The sequence below is a fragment of the Coloeus monedula genome (assembly GCF_965178545.1).
Source record: "Coloeus monedula genome assembly, chromosome: 23".
Classification (NCBI taxonomy): domain Eukaryota; kingdom Metazoa; phylum Chordata; class Aves; order Passeriformes; family Corvidae; genus Coloeus; species Coloeus monedula.
The window spans coordinates 4457443-4467852 of NC_138803.1; the positions used below are offsets into that span (position 1 = coordinate 4457443).

Here is a 10410-nt window from a genome sequence, read left to right on the forward strand (position 1 = left end):
ATCGCAAGTAGCAAAGTTTTCCTTTGATGAAGATGTGATGTTGCTCCTGCAGATTCAAGGCCAATTAATGATCAAAATTGTGTATTTTTGTTATTACCACCAGCAAAAAGAAGCAGAAGGGCTGGGACTTCCTCAAATCAATGAAGTGGTTTTTGTCTGCCTTGCAAGAAGGTGTCAGACAACCAACAGATCCAGGGGGCTTTAGCCTGGGAGCTCGAGGAGGTGCCTCACACCCTCTGGGGGTGGATGGAACTGTTGGATAATCCCCTGGAGTGGTGTAAAGCACCAGGGATTTCTGACTGGGGTCTGCCAAAGTCCATCCCTTTTCCTGCCATAAGGGACAGAAACCCTTTTGAGTATAAAACTGGACCTTTCGCTGCTCATTTTAAACCTGACTCCCACTCCCAGCTCATCCCTGCCTCCCTGGACAAGGGTTGCTGTGAACATCCCGGGTTTCTGGGATCACAAGGGCTTCATCTGCCCTTTTCTTTCTGATGGAGGTGGTGAGGACGAGGAGGAGAACAGCAGCACCCGGATCAGTGGTGGACAGGCAGGAACTCGGCACCACGAGGGCACAGAGACTGCAGGGGAAACCAGGATCTCTCCAGTCCTATTTACAGGAGATGAGGTTAATTTGGGAGGGGACTTGGTGTGTTTTACACTGGATTATGTTTCCAGGATAAAAATTCCAGCACACCAGCCCCGCTGTTTCTGTAACAAGGGTGGTTCTGTGAGGTCAGCACTGATCCACAGCTGGGGGGATCCATGCCAGCAGCGTTTTCCTTGGTACTTGGCGAGCCTGGGGAAGGCTCAGGAGCTTGGATTCCCTTCCTGCAGTGCCACAAGGGTTCAAGGACATCCCTCACTGGGATGCAGTGATCCCTCTCAGGGTCTGTCTTTGATCTTCCCCCTGGAAAACAACAACAACAACAACAGCAACAAAGAGCAGGTGATGTTCCCACATCGATCCATCCCTGGGGACTTTTTCTACAACTAAAAAATCTGACTTTTCCTCCTGCAAAGATTCAGATTGCTCAGAGCCTGTTCCATCTGCTGGTGTAAATAGAAAGTGTCATTTATCAGTGAAGCCAAGTCAGCCACCCCCCCTCCACCAGTTGGCTCCAATTTATTTATCCCATTAGCATGTATCAAAAATCTTAAAAAAAAGAAATTCAGGAATTATCTGTGTCTCAGGAAATTTCCAGGCTCCGATGAGAGCTCTTTAGCACTGACCTGTAATCTTTCTTGTCAAGTAGTAAGAAATTGCTGACTTTTAGAAGATCATTAATCCTTTGATTAACTCACCCCAAACTTCCAGCTTGATGCTGTTCCTTAGTTTGTTTCTCCCCTGGAAATGGCTCCTGAGATGATCTTCTCCCAAGTCATTAAGCTGGAGCTTTCTCAGCTGCACTCTAATCATATTCCATGAGAACTCATTCATCATTCCAGTCCCTCCTGCTTTAATGAGGCTTTGATCAGAGTTACCTTGAATTTGGGACAGCATTTTGCACCAAACACAGGGGTGGAGTCTCCTGTTGGCTCTCACAGGATGGGAGCGCTGAGGGATGGGGAGTTCCCTTTTTTTTTTTTGCAACAGCCCCAAAAGTGCTGAAGAACCTTGAGCTGTGATTCATCGATGGGGAGAAAGGAAACAACAACCCCCATGAAGTGTCCAGGTCAGCCAGCACAGGGACAGAGCCAATGTCAGCACAGAGGGAACGGGAGCAAGGGAAGGACAGAACCAGCCCCAGAAATATTTCTGTCCCAACCCCATTTGGTTTTGATTAATACAATCCTACCAAACTACATTCATTATTTTTGATGGTAATCAGTAAAATATTGGTTATTTCCTTTTTGTTTCCTTGGAAATATATTATTTCAGATGGCAAATTCCTCTCTGTGGATGCAGTCATACAGCAGGTCACCTGTCTGTACCAGCAGAGAGCAACAAACACATTTTCTTCCCCAAAAGTTGCTGATTTCAGACTGAGAACCTCACCGTGGTGGGAGGGAGAAGCCTCAGAAGGACAAAGGTTGCCAGATGAGATTCCTCATTTCTAATTTCCATGAAGTTCAATTTCTGGACAAAACACAGAACTACTCTAAAAGGGAGAACCCAAACCCTTGTTTAATTAAAATAAGTAAATTTCAGCCATTGCTCCTCTGGGCAATGAGAGGTTGGGCTCTGAGCTGCCGCTCCTGCATGGAGCTGGCTCTGGATGTTCCAGCCTGTCCCGCTGGCTCTGAGTGTTCCTGGATGTTCTAAACACACCAGGGTGTTCCAAGCATCACCCCTGCTCTGGGACATCACTGTGACCCGGTGTCCTGCAGCTCCTTACCAGGAATCCACACCAAGCCAGGGAATCAGCCGGATTTTATTCAGCTTTGCAGGGAAAAGAAATGGGAGTGCCCGTGGGTTTGGAGCCCGGGAGAGCTGAGTGCAGCTTCACTGTGGGGAGGGATGAACAACCATCACATGGGAGAGGAAATACCAGGAGAACGACAGAGAGAGACAGCTCCTGTGTTCACAAAGTCCCTTCAGAGAGGAGGACGCCGGCTCAGAGCTGCAAGGAGACCACATCCCTTCCTGATAAATCCTGCAGATCCTTACCCCTCTCCTCAGGGATTTTCTCCAAGCATCCCCACTGTCCAAAGCAGCTTTTGGGAGCTGCTCTTCCTCACCTTGGAAAGACAGAATCTGTCAGCTGGCTCTGCCCTGAGGTGACAGGGAGTTGATGGGTGTCAGTTCCAACCGTGATGGGATGGTCCTGGCAATGATATTTGGAATAACTGCCTGGGGATGTGGTGCCAGGGGGAAGAGGTGATGAAGAAGATGGTGACATTCCCTCTCCAGAGTGACAGGCTCTTCCAGACCTGTGTTTAGGAGCGATCCTTTTCTTACAGCAGGTGGCAAACGCTTGATTTTCCTTTTCCATGGATTCCCTTTGGCTTGGCTCACGCAGAGCTCTCCCAGGAGAGGCCGATTCCACCGTGTCTGAGGTCAGCAGGGAACGGGAGCACCTGCTGCTCTCCCAGGCCTGGGTTCTGCCCTCTTTCCCTGTTCTTCCTGCTGTGGCCAATGACACAGAGCAGCACAGCCACCACGAACTTGGCCACCAGGAATCCAGCGAGGATGTAGAAAACAGTGAAATCCACTTTGGGATGGGACCTGTGGGGAACCAGAAATGCAACCATGAGGGGATGGTTCCACCTCTACAGAAACACTTGTACTGCTGCCTTAGTCCTAGGAAGACAAGAGATCCCAAGGAATTTCAGGCTCACCTGGAGATGCTCTGCACAGCTCTGGGCTCCTCTGGCACGTGGGTCACCAGGCTGGCTGCTGATGGAAACACAACAGTTTAGTCTGCAGATGTTTCTGGGTGATGTTCAGCTGGGCAGGTAGCCCAGGTGAGACGGGGCACTGGGAACAATGTGGGCACCAATGAGGTGTAAGTCAGGAATAAAAAGAGGAAGTGAAACACAGAACCTCCTTAGAGTGAGACAAAAGTAGATATTGCCTCAAGCGGGCCTTTGGCAGCTGCGGACACCCATGAAATTCCAAAAAGGAACCCGTGAAATTCCAATACCAACCCATGAAATTCCAGTAGAGACTCTCCAACTCCGAGCCCCAGGACGTACCTGCCAGCACTTCCACCTGCACCTTCCTCAGGCTCCTGGTGTCCCCCAGGAAATCCGTTTTGCACTGGTACAGCCCCGCGTCCTCCTTCCGCAGGCGCCTCATGGTGACGGTCAGGAGCCCAGCACGGGCGTTGTCCCTGATGGAGGTGGTGCCTCTCCTGTTCCTGGGGAAGGGCAGCCACAGGGTCGGGGCGCTCACCACGTGCTGGCACCGGCTCTCGTCCAGCTGCCGGCACCAGCTCTTCTCCCGCCACCACTGCCGGGGGTCGTAGGAGCAGTTGACAGAAATGGTGTCGCCCTCCATGGCGGCCACCACGGTGACGTTCTCTGCAGCACAGGATGCTATGAGGGACAGAGGGACAGAGGGACAGAGGAGTGAGCCAAGGCTCTCCCAGGTCTGTCCCTCACTGTAGGAGTGCTGAATGTCATTTTCATCTTCTAGTGATGGCAGCTGTCACCCATAGGGCTGTCACCTGTAGGGCTGTCACTCGTAGGGTGTCACCTGTAGGGCTGTCACTCGTAGGGTGTCACCTGTAGGACTGTTACTTATGGGGCTGTCACCCGTAGGGCTGTCACCTCTAGGGCTGTCACCTCTAGGGCTGTCACTCGTAGGGTGTCACCTGTAGGACTGTTACTTATGGGGCTGTCACCCACAGGGCTGTCACCTGTAGGACTGTCACTCATAGGGTGTCACCTGTAGGGCTGTTACTCATGGGGCTCTCACCCATAGGGCTGTCACCTGCAGGGCTGTCACTCATAGGGTGTCACCTGTAGGGCTGTCACTCATAGGGTGTCACCTGTAGGGCTGTCACTCATGGGGCTCTCACCCATAGGGGCTGTCACCTGTAGGGTTGTCACCTCTAGGGCTGTCCCTCATAGGATGTCACCTGTAGGACTGTCGCCCATGAGGCTGTCACCCATAGGGGTGTCACTGTAGGACTGTCACCTATAGAGCTGTCACCCATAGGGGCTGTCGCCTGTAGGGTGTCACCTGTCTGCTTCCCCCATGACCAACCCAGTGTGCTCAGATCTTGGCTCAGATATTTGGAATTTGTCGCAGTGACACCTCCAAACCCATCCTGCTCACTGGTTCCTTCTGAATCCCACCCCTGGTTTGCAAATCCAGTTTAACAATTTTTCCACCCTACTTTTAATATCTTACTAATTTTAACCATGTTGATAACTGGGTTTTGTCTGCTTTTTTTTTTTATTGTCTTGATTCCTCATTTCTAATTTCCATTCCTCTTTGTGACAGGCAGAGGCAGAGGGGACAGTCTGAGCTATTAATACTTCCAGAGAGAAGTGCAGTGTGGTATTTGTGGAAATCTCTATTTCTAGTGAAGAAAAGTCACAGGCAAATGCTTCTGTGAAACCATAAGTAATGATAAAACAGAAGTAAATTTAAAAATAGGTTCTTGTAAGGACTTTGTGCTGGCTGAGCCTTTTGATAACACTTCTTACAATAATTTCAACAATTGTAAGTGAATTGTAAACTAGAAAATCTGAAGTTCTTTCAGTTTGACTGGAAGACCTAAAATGGATCTGTGCTCTTCAAGTATCCAATACCTACAGAGCTTTATCCTGATGTTTCTCCACTCGGTTGTTCCAGTCAGGGTTTACCTCATGGAATATCCAATCCAGTCCTGTTCAATCCCTCCAAAACTCTTTAACTGCTTCTCCTGTTTTCCCTTCCTTCCTCCAGCTCTGGTCCTTCAGCCCCAGAATTCCCAGAGCACTGCAAAACATTTCTCAAACAGAATCATTGAAAGATTCCCCGATGTCCCTCTGGAAAATGTTGTGTCATCCTCTTTTGAACCAATTCTGCTGGCAGATCATAAACTTTTGGTGTTCCTCCTCCCTTCCTGGGTGCTACTCGGAAAAGTACTGTGAATTTTTCCCAAACTCATTCCAATTTTTGGGACAGGTTCCTGTGCTCCCACAGCCTGAGTCTGTTGCCTTTCCCTGCAACAGGATCTGGGATTCTCAAAGTGCTGCAGAGAGCCCCAGCTGGGCTCTGTACCTTGGTTCCCATGTCAGATGGACATTCCTTTCCAGGCTGGAAATACCCAGGAGCTTGGGATTGCAGAGCTGTGCCCTTCGCTGGGTTTCATGTCCCTCCCCTTGAGCCCTGCCTGTGGTCATTTGCTTCTATGTAAATCCCCTTTGCAAATGCAAGCACCCAGGATTTTGCAATTCCACCTTGCATGCAGGACTTCTCTCATCAGTGCTTCCTGTTCTGACCCAAAACGATCCCTGTGAGGAAACCTGGGAGCACTGGGATCACCACTGGCCTTTTGGTAAAGAAAGGGAGAAGGGAAAACTCTGAGGATGGAGCCTTCACATAGAGGCCAAACTTTGCCCCAATCCTTCACCCTTTACCTGAACCCCAAAGCCACGTACGGTTCTTACCTGACAGGAAAACCAAGGTGAGGTGCAGGAGCTTCTCCATGGAGCTGAGCAGAGAAGGGGCAGGAGAGGAGCCTGGAGCAGAGCGACACTGGCTCTGCCTATGGGCAGCTCCTCTCCCCCTCCCCGCTCTGCCGGAAGGAAGGAGCACAGGGAACTTGGCATCTTTTTCATCCTGCACATTGAGCAATTCTCCAGGGATGGGCATTGCCCTCGTGAGCTGAAAATTCAGGCATCAGCATTGCCCAGTCCCAACCACAGCTCAGCTTAGACAGCCTGGGAGGGAGCAGCACGTGGTGGCCTGAAGCCACAGGCCTGGGTGTCTGCTCCCATTGGAGCAGGATTTCATGGAATCACAGAATGGTTTAGGTTGGAGGGACCTTAAAGATCATCCAGTCCCACCCCCTGCCATGGGCAGGGACACCTCTCACTATCCCAGATTGCTCCAAGCCCCATCCAACCTGGCCTTGGACACTTCCAGGGATGGGGCAGCCACAGCTTCTCTGGGCACCCTGTGCCAGGGCCTCCCCACCCTCACAGGGAAGAATTTCTTCCCAATATCCCAGTGGCAGTGGGAAGCCATTCCCCTTGTCCTGGCACTCCAAGTGTGATGGTGATAAACCACAATAAATGATTTACAGGAGCTGTGCATGGGGGCAGTTTCTGGAAAGCCAAAAGGGAAAGGGAGGCTCTCATGGTAGCTCTGGCAGCATCCCAAGGGTGAAGGAGGGCAAAGACATCATCTCCTGGGTTTTCAGGAGGAAGAAGAGCCTGTGCATGGATCCTTGTCTGGAATCCAACAGACAGCAGGGCAGGGGCACTGGGAGAAGCTGTGGGTGCTTTGAACAAGCCCAGCACCCACCTTTGTTCCATAGCTGGCACAAAGGACACAGGATCTGTGCTGGGGACACTGATTCTGAGCCAGCCAACGCCACAGCGCTGGAGGGGCTCAGGAATGCAGTCATGGAACCCCCAGAGCATCAGCAAACTGGGAGGCTGGGGGTGGGCTGCTGGTTTTTCATTTTTGAAGGGGTTTATTTACTTCCTTGCAAGTACAAATAGACCCTGGCTTCGAAACTGGTGTGGTGCTAAACCTGCAGGCCTGGCCCTTCCTAAATGTGCCTTTTCTCGAGTTAGTGGTTAAGAAAATGGTCCCTCACAGTGACCAGAAATTCTCTGTGAGGTGACTGATTGCAGTTTTTGTTCCTTCTTGTTCCAGTGAGCACATATCTGGATTCTCTTTGAGAATCTCGCAGAAAATGCCTCTCTTCCACTCCACTGTTTTTTGCTATTACTCTTCCACAGCTTGACCCAGTGCAGCTGCACGAAGAGCAAATCATTAGGGGAACGTTGGGCTGAATGAACCATTTCCAGAACCATTTTCTTTTTCTTTCTGTCAGGTTAACTCTGAAAATCTCAAAGAATTTCCATCAGCCTCCCTGCTGCAGCCCTGGCAAGAGAAGCCTGTTGGATGTGACTGGCCTGGGAATGAGGGCTGGTTCAGGCCACGTCGGTCTGTCACCTCCAGCAGGGCTTGGGGCAAGGAAATCAGGAGCCAGAGCTGCTGGTGAAATGGAACTGAGCCCCACAAACTCACTTCATGTTGCTCCCCACATGACTGGTAAATAAAATGCGTCATTTGGAGCGTTTCCAGCAGAGACAGGGAAGTGCAGGAGCTGGCTCTGCTCATTCTTAGGATCCGGCACTCGCATCCCCAACCCGTTCCATGAAAAAGGAACCCAGCCACAGCAAAGTTTGAGTTCGATGCCTGCAGCACTGGAATGAGTTTGCTTGGCTGCAGCAGCTGGATCCCTGGGATTGGGGCAGGATTTGTACCAGGACACAGCTGGAATACCCCACCCAGCCATGTCCAGACTGCTCCTTTCCACAAGGCCAGGCCTCCACAGCTGCCTCTCCAAGACTCTGCACTTTAATGGAACTGGAAAAGCAGATGTACAAGAGATCCTGGGAATTCCCCCACAGCTCTGTCTGACCCCAGACAATCTGCCACAAAAGTGGCAAAACCTCTGCTCGGCCCTAACAGGAGGGAGGGCTGAAAATGCACAGGCAAACCCCACACAGGGCAGCAAAACTCAGCTCGTCCCCCCGTGTCCATCCACACACCTCCTACTCCTCATTCCCACTCCGTATTCCAGTTCCTTTCTCCCATTTCTGGGTTGTTGGGGCATTCTGTACTTCATTCCCTGCCGTTCCTTGGGGCCTGGTTGAAGGCGATGATGGCGTATTCCACATTTTGGGGGTTCCTGTGGGCCTGACTTGGTTCCACATTGCTGTAAATCGGATCCTCAGGGCTGGGGTAGGACTGAATGTCCATGTTGATGTATGCTGGCCCTTTGCTGTCATCCTGAGAACTTTCCCTCCTTCCAGTGCTGCCAAGCTAGGAAAAGAAAGGGAAAACACTCATGAGTCAGTGCCAGGCCACAGCTGCTGCCAGGAGAATGAGATTTTTCCACAAAGAGAAGAAAAGCTGTGTCAAAATTTACCTTTGGTCATGACAGAGGTGAAAGAGCAGAGAACTCTGTTCTTCACCACCTCTCCTGGATACAGGTGACAACCTCGTGCTCTGACCCTGCTTGCTACTCCTCGACTCCTTTCTCAGGGGTTACTAGAATTTGCTCCACTGGGTTTGTTCCTACTGGAGGTTCCTTGCATTAATTACCCCCCTCTCTCTCCAGCTAGGAATGTTCCTTTCTCTGCTGATGTTAAATACCATTTCTCTCCTGTTTATAACCAAACTGAGCTCCTCACCAGGAGGGTCGGACAGCTCCTCCCAGACTGTTGGTCAGGGATTTGGCACTGTGTGGGAAATGTTTCATTTTCCTTACCTGTGCTGTGCCCTCTGCTCCGTCACTGGTGTCCTCTGCTTCTCTGATACCTTCAGAACGAGACAAAATCAGTGGGTTTAGATGCAGAGAAATCCATGAAAAGCTCTGCCTGAGGAGGTTTGGGAAGGCCGTGGGATTGCCTGGTGATGGGAGCAGTGCCTCTGCCCTGAGCCTGGGAACACTTTACTCTCACTTTCCTCCTCCTCTAAGGTGTTTGCACCCCTGTGCAGGGTCTGGAGAAACCTGGGTTTGATTTATTGTGAGGGGAGGCAGCGGGGAGCCTTGAGACCTCCCAGCCTGACCTTCTCAGGGCACTGGGAATGAGCTCAGCTGGAGCACAGTGATGGCAGGGAAGGCCCTGCCTTGGGACAATCCCAGCTCCACGTACCTGTTCTCCCCAGGAGCTTGGAGTACCTGACACACAGAATTATGGAGGCGATGAGGGCCAGGATGAGCAGGATGAGCAGCACCACGGACAGGATGAGGAAGGCGTTCCCATCACAGCTGGAGGAGAGGAAGGGAGTTACCAGTGTGGGATGGTTTCAGAGCCCATCACCAAACAGGGACCAAAAGATGGACTGGGACAGGTTTTATGTGCTCAGTTCAAGAACTTGGAAGGAGGGTCTAGTTCTCCTGCAGGATCCTCCATCTATGAGGATGGGCAAGTCCCTGCTGATCCAGAAGGGAACCTCCCCTGGTTCATGGTTCTTGATTTTCCCACCTGGCTGTGCCTTCTGAGCTTCTCCTAGACTTTTCTCCTGGCTGTCTCCAGAAACAAGCCACTGTTCAAAGCTCCGAGCACAATTCCAGGCTCTCTGGAGCAGGGATGATTCTTGGGTTCTGGGTGCTGCTGTAGCATTGATGTCAGCAGATGTCCAAAGGGGAAAAAATCCTTCACATTTAACAGGTAGATGGATTAAAGAGCAGCCAAGGACTGTCCCATTGTTAAATACTCAGACAGGAGTGAGCAAAGTCGAGGCTCAGGGCAGACTCTGGGGGTTTGGTTCATGTGAAGTGCAGAGCCCAAAGGGAGAAGGATAAAGAAGTAGAGAAGCACCTACAGAAGGCTGTGACATGATTTTACCAATCTGCCTCTTCCTTTGGAATTAGGGTTAGGGCAGGAGCTGGAGGAGGAGAGGCCACCTTTGGTGAGGATCCTGTCCTATCCAGTTCCTCTGCAGGCAGGAGTGCCCAGGGCCTGCCTGCCCAGGTGTACAACGTGAAGAATTTGTGTGTGCTCAGGCTCAGAGACTCTTTCTAGGCCTTACCTGGGTTCTGGGCTGTCGCCCAAAAGAGTTTCTTGACCTTTGTTTTCAGGTTCTGCAAATCCTCCTGGAGGCAACGCTGCAATCACAGACATGAGGAGAGCAATGGTCACTGTGGGGCTGCTCTGCATTCAGCAGAAACCCTCAGGCCACTGCTGTTCCTGTGCCCAGGGCCCTGATCCCGTGAGTTTATCCAGAGCATCCCAATGTCCCCTCCCATTGCCTGCACTGCCTGCTCCTTCAGTCCTGTGAGA

The 10410-nt window shown here is 51.2% G+C and overlaps 1 protein-coding gene across 1 annotated transcript; it reads right to left on the reverse strand.

Annotated features, from left to right (window-relative positions):
- Positions 1-2955: 2955 nt before the first annotated feature.
- Positions 2956-6137, reverse strand: LOC309581419 (triggering receptor expressed on myeloid cells 2-like; the record flags this gene model as incomplete). The annotated part of the gene is made up of 4 exons (XM_082296017.1): positions 6049-6137; positions 3640-3981; positions 3283-3340; positions 2956-3169 (listed from the first exon to the last, which is right to left on the reverse strand). Exons 1-4 carry the CDS (start codon positions 6086-6088, stop codon positions 2956-2958), a joined length of 654 nt encoding a protein of 217 aa, XP_082152143.1. The 5' UTR covers positions 6089-6137.
- Between the last annotated feature and the right edge of the window lie 4273 nt (positions 6138-10410).